Genomic DNA, 12,886 nt, shown 5'->3' on the forward strand with positions numbered 1-12,886 from the left:
GCCTGGAGTGCCCGCTCTACTCCGTCTGGCCCCTTTGCCTGCCTGCTCAAGTCCCTCCTTCTCTACCCCTTCCAGAAGTTTCTCTGATTCCCCCTGGAAAGATGTGTCCCTCTCCTTTGTACCTGCCTCTCTTGTTTGACCCTCATGGCTTTTGTACCTATGTTATCTGTGCCCCCTCCTCAGCAATGTGCTCCCTGTGGGCACCAGCAGGGAAGGAGGGCAAGAGCATAGGCTTTGAGGTCATTGGCAGACCTGGAGGTGAGTCTTGCCTGCACACTTTCTGGCCTTGAGAGCATTTTCTCAATTTTCTTCCCCTTTCTGAGCCTCAGCTTTCTCATCTGCCAAACGGGGGCACAAATACCTATCTTTAGGATTGTTTGTGCATTTGACGAAATGTCAAACACTTGACTTAGCAGCTTAACTGACTCACAGGTGCTCAAAACATACGTTAACTCTAATTATTCATCTGACTACTCGGTGTTTAGCTCGGTACCTGATGCCCAGAAAGTACTGGAGGGTTTTTGAATGAATGAGTGGAATAGACAGTGGGTGCTACTGGGATTCAGAGAAGGGAGTGACCAGTGTTGAATCCACACATAGCTTCCTGGAGGAGATGGGACGTGAGCTGACCCAGGATTTGGAAAGGCAGAAGGAAAAAGGAAAGACATTCCGAGGAAGAGTGGGGCAGGGGCAGTGAACAAAGTGACAGCAAAGGCATAGAGACTAATGTACACGTGAGCCAGACCAAAAGAGGAACTTGAAGCCTAAAGTAGGGAATGATAATCTCCGTTTTAGTAATCAATCAATCAACATTAAGTATCTATCATATGTTGGTCACTGGGCTAATAATAAGCAGTAGTGGACGCCACTGAATACAATGCAGGGCACAGTCCTCTCTCGTGGGCTCACAGCCAGCGCAGAGGGGAAGGCTACCCTGCAAACAGTGGGGTACCTGGGGGAAGGGTGGAGGGCCGCGGGACATGAAGAGCAGCTCCCGCAGGGTTAGGGACGGGGGAGATTTCCTGGAGGAAGTCTAAAGGAGAAACTTCAAAGATGAACAGGGGCTCGGCCCACGAAGGGGAGGAGGAAGAGGACCGCTCAGGAGGGAGGGAGGCAACGCAAGCGTCAGAACCCGGCGGTGAGCATGAGCGTGCAGGGCAGGAAGCGAGACCGTCCTCCTGGCGGGAGGGTGGATTGTGAGCGGCTGTGATGGGAGTCTGAGCTCTCAGCAGAGACCAGGCCCTGCAAACCACATGAAAGCATTTGGACTTTATCCTGAAGGCAGCGTTGAAGGGGTTAAGCAGAGAACTGGCAGGGGTTCGGGAGTTCACTGTGTCCAGCACTGTGCTAAGTACTTACCACTTAGTAAGTGGTGTATCAGATTCACCACACAGCAACCCTGCGGAGAAGGTGTTGCCATGCCCATTTACAGAAAGGAAACCAAGGCCTAGAGAAGGGGGAGAACTTGCCTAAGGTCACACGGCTGGTAGGTAACACAGTTGGGCTTGGGACCCGAGTCTGACTCTGAAGCTTGGGCTCAGGGGGTCTGTGCCCTGTTGCCAGAGTGAGTGGAGGTGTGGCTGCTCAGTACAATGCCAGGACAGTGAGGACACTGGTCTGCCTGGAAGAGAGGGTTGGCCTGAGGAGATCAGGGAATCTTTGCGGAAACGTAGGGGGCAGTCAGATTTGGAAGGACCCCGAATGCCAGGCTAAGCAATTTGGAAGTTACCCTGAAGACAACCCTGAGTGATTGAAGGTTCTAGAACAGTGAAACTATACTGACAGCAAGACCTAAGCATTCCCAAAGCAAAGTTAAGGACTGAGGCCTGAGAAATCTTAGGAATTCGAACTCGTCCTCTTAGGCAGTCACACCATTTTCCAGGGTCTCCCCAGAAATAGCCAGGATTGTACCAGCTGACTTGTCTCCTTCACTTGCTTTTACTAACCCAAATCCTTCTCTTTTGGTTAGGCTGTGCGACCACGGTGCTGGTGACAGGGGCAGGAATTGGCGAGATGGTTCTCCAGATGCTGGTTGGTTCGGTATGTGGGAGACCCTAGGGGCAGGGGACAGCGTTTGGGGAGCCCCCCTCCAAGCAGGTGGGAAGATGTAGCCAGCCACCTTCTGAACCCAAGCTGTCCCTCCCCTGGGGGTCCCACACAGCAGGCAGGACCCCCTCCGTTACCTGTTTCTGCTTCCGCATGTGAGACCTGGAGATGTGAAGGGAGGTGCGGTACGGTCCAAAGCAAACACAAGTCATGTCTGGGAGCGGGGCCAGCGGGGCCCTGTGGGAATGTCGTTCAGCTCCCAGAGCCTGGGATTGAGTGGCGGGCGGGAGCTCTTTTCCCACCCGTTCTCCACCTACCGTCCCCACCCCAGCTCCCCTAGCCTCTGGCCACCCTACACAGGGCCCAGCTTTCCTGCCCAAGTCCTGCCCTCATCGAGGGCCAGCCCTCCCGCGTCTCTTCAGACGTACCCGTCCTCCCGGGTGCACCAGGAAAAAAATACATCTGCCTTCGTTTGAAGCTTCTAGCGCTGTTGCTACGCCCCCTTTTACAAAGGAGGATATTGAAACTCAGATAAATGAGCAACTTGCCCTCGGTCAGTCATACTTCTAAAAACTGACAGGATATTCAAACCTAGGTCTTTGGGTCTTCCAGATGCCCCTAATCCCAACCCTCCTTTCCTGATCTTGTGCCCTGCCGGGAGGAGAACTACACCTCCTGACAACACTCCGCATGGAAATGACGTGAGGTCTGGGGTTTGCTTCAGTGTGATCTAGTGCAGGGGACAGTGGAGGGGCACGGAGGTGCTAATTGCTAGTCGGATGACGGGCCCAGGGGAACTCCGTAAGCTCCTTTGGCCTGTGTTTTAAATTTTCCATGATAGACATAGGTCCATACACATCCTCTGCAGAGTTCTGGTTCGGCCCTGTGGGTATAGACACGGTCTGACCGGAGTTTTAAGGAAGATGGAGAGATTTTCAGAAGCTTCCAGATACAGAGCGAAAAGGGACCGCAGGGGTCACGAGCAGGGTTTCTGCCTCCTCCAGACACATAACCTTGAAACGAGGCCAAGACGTCCCTCCTACTCACCACCCTGCCCGTCGGTGTGACGGGCCTCAACCTGACTGCGGAGCCCGCCGGGGGTCGGGGGAAGCTGCTTCCTCCAGGGCGCCTTCCTGTGAGGCTCTGACGGCCTGCGTCTCTGTGTTTTCCCCTCTGGCAGATTTTCCAGGCCCAGGGCAGCTATAGCTTCCTGGTCTGTGGCGTGATCTTTGGTTGCTTGGCTTTTACCTTCTATGTCTTGCTCCTGTTTTTCCACAGGATGCACTCTGGACTCTCATCAGGTAAGGAAAGAATCTGTTGCTACACAAGAGGAGGAAAACAAAGTGAGGCGAGGCTGTGGGAGATGCTGTAGATCGTAGCACGCCACAAATACTGTTCTGTTCCAAGTAAAGTGCGAGGAAGTGTTTATTTTTCTACAGCTTCCTTTTCCCCTCTTCCTGCTTTGCCATGCGATTGTCCACACTGGACTCTTAGGGCAGGAGGGAATGGGATAGGCTGACTCATGGTTTCTCCATCAGGAGAGGGGCACGGATCGTGAACTTGGCTTCCTGCATCCCACCATGCCGTGGGACCACGGGCCAGGATTCCCTTTCCAGCCCGTGTGGGGCCCTGAAAGGCGGCCTCTGCCTCCTTGGCTGGACCACGGCCCAGAGGCCTAATTGGCCATCTCTTTGCAGTTTGGGATTTTGACTCTAGTCCCAATTTCTTTTTCAAAAAGAGGTCCTCCAGGCCAAGTGGCAAAGAAAAGCTCCTTTGGGGCAGAGACACCTCCTAAGAATAGTCTCATTCCTGGAGACCCAAGGCAGGGGGTGTCCCGAGGCTATTTTCATGTCCCTGAGCCTCCCAGCCTTTCTGCCCAGAGATCTCAGAGTCCCAGGCACTGTATCAGCTGTGCACGTAGCCAGTTCTTAAGAGAAGGGGCCCAAGCGGAGCCCTCATCCTCTCCATAAAAGCAACATGATCAAACAATTGAAGGAATGGGTGTCTGCAATCCAATCTCTCAGACGACCACTCAGTTTAAAGCCCAGGAGAGCAATCCCGCCACCGCCCCCCGCCCCACACCCCGGTCAGCACTAACTGTAGCCCCACTTCCAAGGTGGCCGGTACCAGTTGGTGTCTAGCCTAGCACTCAGCATGGAGCCTTCATTTAGGCCACACATTCGAGAACTATTTGGTGAATATCCAATGAGTAACACCCAATGAGTTCCCTGTTGGTGGGAGACCAAAAGAAACCTATCTTCCCTGAGCCCCAGACGCGAGTCGCAACGAGCCCCCTCCACCAACAGTTTGCCAGAACCAGTAAGTCTGCCTTTCTGCTTGTCCTCCCTATGGAGCCATAGGATGGGAAAAGCAAAAGCCCGGGGAAGCTCTCGGAATGAATAATTGCCGCAGCTAATCAGAGCTGCTGACGCATGCTACCTGTTTTTTCTGTTGTAGTTCCTACCCAGGACAAAGCACTGGGAATGGAAAGCCCAGAGTGCTACCAGAGGTAAAACTGGGGGAAGGGGGCAGGCGAAGACGGCCGGCCTCTCGAGCACCAGCACAGACCAAAGTGTTCAAGAAATTGGGGGTCGCCCTGGAGGCGATCTCTCCACGCCTTGGCTCGGATCTTTTCCACAAATACTTGGTTAGGTAGAAGAAATTGAACGGACTGGGAAAATCATTAGCAGTTTACTGGATGGATATTCAAGTTACCTTCCTCTCCCCCGGTTCGGACCTTTGGTAAGAGGTGTCCAGGATACCCCGATGGGAAGGAAGAAGACAGCCATATGCTTCACTCCATTGGCCACCGACCACCTCCTGCATGGACCATCCCCTGGGTTTGAATATCACTTTTCGTTGAAGCTTGAAAGAACAGGTTGAAATTGTAAAGTTCGATGATCACTGCTTGCTGTAGATATATTTGAAATCAGTCAAAACAAACCCCAAGTTAGTTCCCGGCATGCTCAAATGATTTATGTGCTTTTTACTTTTTGGTAAGCCACGGTCTCTCAAATTCCCGTTGCTGATATCCGTAGTTCATTTAAAATCTAAAACATCGAAAGGAAAAGTCGAATCTTGCTATCTTTGGGACACTAATTCAGTGGTATGCTGGGCTGGCTCGTACTAGCTGATAAAAGCCGGTCGTTAACATTTCCTTTTGAGAGCTAGTTGTTAAAACTCGGCCAGTATTAAACATGAGATTTTATAGAAAGTTAACAATTCCGTTAAAGACAAGCGAAAGAACCACTCAAAACTCATCACTTCCTTGAAGGTATCTAAGCGTATTGTACCTGTACAGGGGAAATAGGATACGGAGGTGTGGCTCTGTCCATCTCTTCCCAGATGCGCTTGCAGTGGTAACGTGTCTGGTGGCCCGAGATCAGCCACGTGGGAGGATTCGCCCCATAGAAACTGGCAGAGGCTACACATCCTCCCCTTTCTCTTCCCCCCGGAGAGCCAGTTGTTAAACATCTACCTGCAGGTACCCCACTGCTAACGATCAGTGCAAACGGGCTCAGAAGCCGTCTGGGAGAATGGGATGAAGGTTCCGGTTTTCTTTTACTTGACCGCGCTTACGCGAAGTGTAGGCACAGCACTAAGGAATTCTCAAAAATACCTGGTTTAAACTTTACATCTTTTGTCAAGGAAAACAGCTCTTTGTACCACGTCAGGTGGGTTTCCTTAACAAAAAGCTGGGACTGCCGAGCGATGCGGGGGGAGCAGCACACCGAAAGCAGTGTGGAGGAGGGGGCTCTCCCGACCGAGCAGATCCCCTAGTGACCGAGAGGGCACAGAGCCTGCCACTTGGAAAGGGTGAGACCACGGAGGCGTCTGTAAGTAGTCAAATGGCCGTGACGGTGACCGTACGTGCGCTTACCTGCAGCTTCTCTGCGTTATGTACGAACGTGCATGCGTGGCTATAAAAAGGGGAGCGAGGTTCTCTGTAGCCTGAGCCGCAGGCCCCACACTGAGCAGCGTACCCCAGATCGGTGGCCTTGTCATGTCAGCCGGCTGCGTCTGCCAGCATATGCTATGTGGTGACGGGGCCCTGGCCGGAGAGCGGGCGCTGGCCTCGCTCTCTAGCTGTGCGGCCCTGGGCGGGTCCCTCACTGATGGTCTTCCAGCCTTGCTTGTTCTTGTTAAATCGAAGTGACATTTCTAAAAGAACTTACCCTACCTCAAAGGAATTCTGAAAGAATGAAGTGGCTTTGTTTAAAGCAATTATTGTATGCCTGACCTAGAAACTGCTTCATAAACGCTAGCAATTTTTAAAACCTCTTCATAAGCAGATTCGAAATTGTTCGTATGTTTGGTACACAATTATTGTTAAGTCAAACAGATCTAAATTTTTTTGAAGGCTGATGGTCTAAGGGTGTAGTTTTAACTATGCCTGTAAATACTTAAAAATAGCTGATGGCTGCCGGACTTCAATGTGCAATCTAACTGGAGTGACTGACCTGGACAAAAAGAAAGTAGCTGTATTTTTCTCGTGGTTTTTCAAAACAAACAAACAAACAAACAAAAAAACCCGCATCCTTTTTATACAGATTTACAAAGAAGGATCACTGGCTTTATCTAAGATGATCATGATCAATTTGAGAATATAGAAAACGAGATTGAAGCAAATCTAAGTGTACCTTTCCTGAAATAAAATATTTTAAACTTAACAAGTGTGTTATCCATTATGGACGATCGAGCCTTTTATATGCAGCTCAGAAACAAATGACCAAATATTTTCCAAAGAGAGGTCTCTCTCAAACTGTAGGTTCACATGGCTGATATTTTAGAAGAAACAAAACTGTTAGACGGAGAATCACTATTTCCCTCGTTCGTATAATCAGAATAAGGGAAGGCAGAGGTTTTGAAACCCCACTTCAAAATCAGTTCCAGAGCAAGTGGGGCTTTTTACCTGATCTCCTTTGAAGAGTGTGACATTTCAGAGTGCAGCGGGATTACCCCGTTCCCAGATGTCCGTCTGCTGCTTGGAGGCAGGAATCTAATCCATCTGTACGCCAGATTCACTGAAGGAAGACAGACTGACCGAGCGGTCTTTTAGAGGATTGATTCATTTATTCGTTTTTAAAAGATTTAGGGGGTGCCCGGCTGGCTCAGTCGGGAAGCACATGTGACTCTTAATCTCCGGGTTGTAAGTTTGAGCCCCACGCTGGGTGCAGAGATTAAGAATAAAATCTTTAGCAAAAAAAAAAAAAAAAGATTTATTGAGCCACCTGTTATGTCCAAGGCACTGATTAGGTGCAGAGAATCGGCAGAGAATGAGATAGAAGCATCTGCCTCAGATTACACTGCAGTTGAAGACAGAAAGACAGGAAAGGACCACGCCGGGAGATGAAGGATACTTGAGTGTCACAGAGGAACATAAAGCAGGGGAGTGGGAAGAGGGATTGGCAACAGATGCTCCTGGAAGCCTTCGTAAGGAGGTGCCGTCTGTGCTGGCACCAGATGATGGGCGGGAGCAGTGACTCCAAGTCCCAGGAAAGGCTCGTAGGAGGCAGGGGAAGGGGTGAGTGCACAGGCATCGGCCAGCATTCGTGTGCCGTCCCTGAGAGGCAGCAAGCTGGCCAGTGAGGCTTAAATGCAGTGAGCAAGGTGGTGACAGGAGCAGGAAGCAGGCGGGAGTGGCAGCGAGGGGCCAGATCCTACTTGCCATGGCGGGAGCACGGATTCTGTTTTTATGTGAAATCGTTGGGAGTTGCGAGCAGGCAGGGCACATGGTCTCATTTACACTTCTAAAAGTAATACTCTGCTTGTTGTGAGGAGAAGAAAGTGGGGGGCAGGAATGAAACCGGGACACTGGCGAAGGCACCACTGCCTAAACTACGCAAGAGACGTTGGTGGCTTGGACGATGTTGGTAGCATCCGAAGTAGTGAACGCGATTGGATTCAAGCTCTATTTCGAAAGTCAAATGGATAGAATTTGCTGCTGGAGTGGGTATGTATGGGTGTGAGAAAAACAGGAATCTAGAATGACCCCAAGCCATTGACTTGAGTTACTGGCTAGATGACGAGGCCAGTGAACACTGGAGGATGAAGGAGGTGCTCCACAATTGTCTTGCACATGTTCATTTTATGATGGTATCTCGGATGTGAAGAAGGCTAGTAAGTATAAATGCACAGAGCTTCAACGTCAAGCCCAAAGATATAAATTTCATGGTCACATACCTATAGAGCTTAAAGCTGTAGGACTGAAGATGACCACCTAGAGAGAGAACATATGACTAGAAGGTTGAGCCCTGGGGTTCTTCAACAGTGGTTTAAAAAATATATATATGGTCCAGCAGAGCATATGAGAGAAGCCACGGAAGGAGGAGGAAGTTCAGGAGAGACTGTGGTTTCCTGGAAGGCACCATGAAGAGTAAGTATCTCAAGGAGGAGGAAGTAACCAATGCTGCCATGAATTCTGATGAGGACTGAACATCGACCACTGGACTGGGCAACATGGAAGGTGGCCTTGACAAGAGTGGGGTTTCTGTCAATGATGCTTTGAAAAGCACATGGGAATCATAACATCGACTGTGACGTTCCAACAACCTCCTCGACACCAATGCTTTCCGCCTGGCAGAAATGATCTTTCCTGTTTGATTTTTCATCACACACTGTCCTCTTAAAGTTATCCCGAAGGAAGTCACCTTCATGAACTCCAGTTACAGGGCATATTCCTCTTTTTTTTTTTTTTTTTAAAGTTTTATTTAATCTCTGCAGCCAAAGTGGGACTTGAACTCACAATCCCAAGATCAAGGGTCACGCTCCTCTGACTGAGCCAGCCAGGCACCCACAGGGCATATTCTGGTAAATGCAGTGCTTTATAGTGACAAATCAGTGAGAGCTTTTTTTTTTTTTTTAATTTATTTTTGAGAGAGAGAGAGAGAGAGAATGAGAACGAGCAGGGGAGGGACAGAGAGAGAGGGAGACAGAGGATCCAAAATGGGCTCCACCCTGACAGCAGAGAGCCTGATGTGGGGCTCAAACTCACAAACTGAGATCATGTCCTGAGCCAAAGGCAGATGCTTAACCGACTGAGCCACCCAGGTGCCCCAAAAGCTTACAACTGTTAATAATTATCTCCAACCTGGTAATGCAAGCCCTGGGAAATTACTCAATGTTAGGGCATTAGTTTGTCATTAGATGCATCTATAAAACACAGAAAGTGATTGCAAAATGGACATTATGCCTCTCAAGAGAATGTGTCAACAGCCAGAAAGGTTAGAAAATGGTGGATCGAACAGGCTTTTTTACTGAAGGATTTCTTAGAGCTTTTAATATTCTAATATGCATCTTGAATCTCCAAGAGGTGGTGACCCCATTTCCCAAACGTATTCGACCTCCCGGGACAACGGTTTTAGGTAATATTATTTTGACGACAGCGGTTTAGGAGGATCCGGCTGTCGTCCTAAGTGGTTACTACCCAAACACGCTGAACATGGTTTACCCACCATCTGAAGTGAAGCTTCATTGCCCCCCAAGGAACTCTTCCTCCATCTCATTATCTCCCCCTGGAGACAAGAGACAGCCCTCTGTGACGTAATTTGTGCCATCTAGTAACCCCACTTTCCCCCATGTGTATTATATCAACTCAGCTCGGAAAGGGCCCAATTTCATTAACTTAAAGAACTCAAGTCTCCAGTGTCTTCTGTCAAGAAACAATGCCTAGAGCAGAAACAAGCAAAATATGGTGCTCACAAGGGCTAGTATGAAAGAATCTAAGTTTCTTAAAGTTAAAAAACAAACAAACAGAAGTGAAATTTTCACACGGGGAGTAGTTTTTCTAGCCCGTCAGTTCTCAATTCCTTTTTATGGCAACAATCATTTTACAATCTCCCGTTTCCAGCACCTATATCCCAACTCAGGCTTTAAATATTTTTTTTATTTTTATTTTTTAAAAATTTTTTAATGTTTATTTCTGAAACAGAGAGAGACAGAACATGAGCAGGGGAGGGGCAGAGAGAGAGGGAGACACAGAATCCGAAGCAGGCTCCAGGCTCTGAGCTGTCAGCACAGAGCCCGATGTGGGGCTCGAACTCACAAACTGTGAGACCATGACCTGAGCTGAAGTCGGTCGCTCAACCGACTGAGCCACCCAGGCGCCCCAGGCTTTAAATATTTTAATGTAGCTGCACATCAAATAGTTGATGGCCAGGTTTTAATAACCACTGGGAAACCGAACTTTTTTCTAACCCACATTTAGCACGGATGAAAACAGAATCCAGAGACTATCTCAATGGGTGTGACAGGAATAATCAATTCAGAGGATCATTTTGTTAAAAATATTTATTTAAAAAAATACAATTGTCGTCCGTATCTAGTTGCACATATATCTATTAACATATCTATGTAGTTTCAGACTTCAGTAAATTTGCTACGGTGCTTTCTTAAAGCTAGCTTGCCATTATACAAAGCAAATTCCTCTGTCAGTTCCTGCATAAAAATAGTTGTTTTTAACATATCATCTTTCTAAAAAGACACATATCACCATTACAGAATGTAACAAAACTTTTGCATAAAACTTGAAGTGAGAGAGAAAAAGCGATCACCTGATTGGTTATCAGAGCAACCCCTTGCTATGTCTGGAGATGCACTGAGTATCAACGGTCCTTTTCTCTTTTCAAAGCAGCATATCGTAAAGCCCTCAAAGTGCTAGCGCATCCTCTTCCTCACCTACCTACGCTCTGTGTGAAGGTTCTTTGCCACAAGAATTAGAATCCGAGACTCTGGCTCCCGTCATTCTAATCAACCTTAAAACAACACCCCTTTGTTTCCCAACAGGCTAAGTCCCACTGCTGAGCTAGAAGACAAGGCAGCTCCTCTCCAGCTGCCCCAACAACCAGTATAATTTCAATAAATGTTAGCAGTTACCATCATTTTCGTTGCTGTTGTAGGAAAAAGAAGAAAAAAGCAATGTTAATACTTTGAAGATCTCCCTAACGTAAATCATACTGAAATTATAACAAGTCACTAGTGCTGCTCTAACCGTCATTCATTCCTTTGGGTAGGTGTGCACCTGCATCACATAGAAACGGTCCATTTACACAGAAGCGGTGGAGATTAGGTATCGTGAGCGATAGATTTCAATAAACAAGGGGGAAACAAACAGTGACAGAACTGTCTTCTCAGCCAAGTGGATCTGGGTTGGAGGGAAACACCCCAACAAGTTCTGATGACCACACAGCCCGAATTAAGACATTGATGTAAAAAACAAAAAGAACAAAAAAAAAAAACCTCTCTCCGGTGTTAACGCCACAGCAGACATGTTTTTCCTCTGCATTATACACTGGGTGGATGAAAATCAAATGTTCACTAATAACATTCCATTGTCAAGTGACGTCCACACCTGAAGATCCAGTTAGGACTCATAGAAAATTCTGAGTTTGTTCTTCAAAATGCAAAGTTACACACTTTTTTAAAAAACCAACTTGATTATCTGGCCAAAAAACGGGTATAATTGTAAAAAACTAGTTTCGGGTCAAAAATTGTATTCACCTCAAACCAAAGCTATCAGTGGCAAAATGACTGGACTGAGTTTCATATTGAATCTTCCCTACCCACAGAGGTCAGTGAAACTGCAAGAAGGCAAAAGTGCAGAAACCGACAGGACTGTGATTAGGGAAATCAAACGGCCAAATCGAATAAATAGGCCATGAGTGACCAAAACTTAATTGTGTTAATTTCTATCTTTACATATATGCATATTAGTTAATTTCACTAACAGTGAACAGGGAAGTGGATAAGATATTGCTACTTCTTACATAAGCACTGACTGCAATGTAGGTGCTGGTAAAACTGCCCTCAAAAACAAAACCCATGAAGTGTCTTAGAAGGGACTGTGTCCCCTGCCTAACAGACAATGAGCAACAACGATAAAACAGAAAAGAAACATGTAATTGGATAGTTTACAAAGCTGAGTGTACTCCATCAATTGCAAATCATTTAAAAAGTTTCCACAAAGCAGAGTATTAAAAGCTTGTAAATAATTTTAAAACATCCTAGCCAAAAGAGCATACCTTACAGAGCCCTGAAGAATGGCTCATCAGGTAATCCATTTACCTCTTCTCCAAAGAGTCTTAATTCCAGAAAACATAAATGAGAAATAGACATTACTTCTCTGACCCTCCATATCCTTAAGATGAAATGAATCAAAATTACCATTGTGCTTCCAGTTATTAATAACAAAACAGTGCTAATAACGGTGCCCCCAAAAGTGCCAAGTGATTTAATACCAGTATGAACTCTATCCTGGGCATATTTGGACGATTCTATTGGCTACGGTTCTGGCCTAGCCGCAGGGCATGCCCACCCTGTCCTGATCCCAGGCCTGTCCTAGCGCGGCTCATAGTCCTTGGAGGGACAAGACTCAGAATGGGCCCTCAGGAGATGGGAAACAGAGCAGGCTGAGAAGAACATTCAGCCCGAGATACTCTGAGGTTTCTGCTAATGCTTATTATGTACGGTCTGAAAGGGTAGACTAGACTACAAAGCCACAACTCCTCCACTATTTTATCAATTCACGGTCAAATCTGTATTTTAGAAATACTACTCTTAGTATAAACCCCCTCTCTGAGAAACTCAGACCCCAACATAACAAGGATTTTACACAAAAGTGATAGTGTAGAAATGTTAGGAAAGGGCATCTGTATTTGAGCAGTGATCCGTGCACAAGCGAGTGGGTTAACGTGGCTTTGTTCAGCGCATGTCACATGCAGCCTCCTATTTCTAAAAATGTTGGCAAGCAATTAGTCTTTAAGGCCTATGAGTCTAAGAATTTAAAAAAACTGAAATGTGCAAGGCATTAATTTTTTAAAAGTGGCAACTGCAAAGTGCAGCC

The 12,886-nt window shown here is 47.3% G+C and overlaps 1 protein-coding gene across 5 annotated transcripts in view; it reads left to right on the plus strand.

Moving 5' to 3' along the window:
• The window catches only part of MFSD4A (major facilitator superfamily domain containing 4A), a 30,740-nt gene extending 24,024 nt beyond the window's left edge, over nucleotides 1–6,716 (plus strand). For 2 of the 5 annotated variants that reach the window (XM_023247210.2, XM_019822121.3), the window contains exons 8-10: nucleotides 1,970–2,040; nucleotides 3,325–3,347; nucleotides 4,504–6,716. In XM_023247210.2, coding sequence (XP_023102978.1) covers nucleotides 1,970–2,040; nucleotides 3,325–3,347; nucleotides 4,504–4,702 — 293 coding nt within the window. In that variant the 3' untranslated portion in view covers nucleotides 4,703–6,716. Of the gene's footprint in view, nucleotides 1–1,969; nucleotides 2,041–3,226; nucleotides 3,348–4,503 lie in introns of all 5 variants that reach the window. The other 3 variants (XM_023247212.2, XM_023247211.2, XM_023247214.2) reach the window with 3 other exon arrangements.
• Nucleotides 6,717–12,886: the final 6,170 nt, after the last annotated feature.

The sequence above is a fragment of the Felis catus genome, chromosome F1 (genome assembly GCF_018350175.1).
Source record: "Felis catus isolate Fca126 chromosome F1, F.catus_Fca126_mat1.0, whole genome shotgun sequence".
NCBI lineage: Eukaryota > Metazoa > Chordata > Mammalia > Carnivora > Felidae > Felis > Felis catus.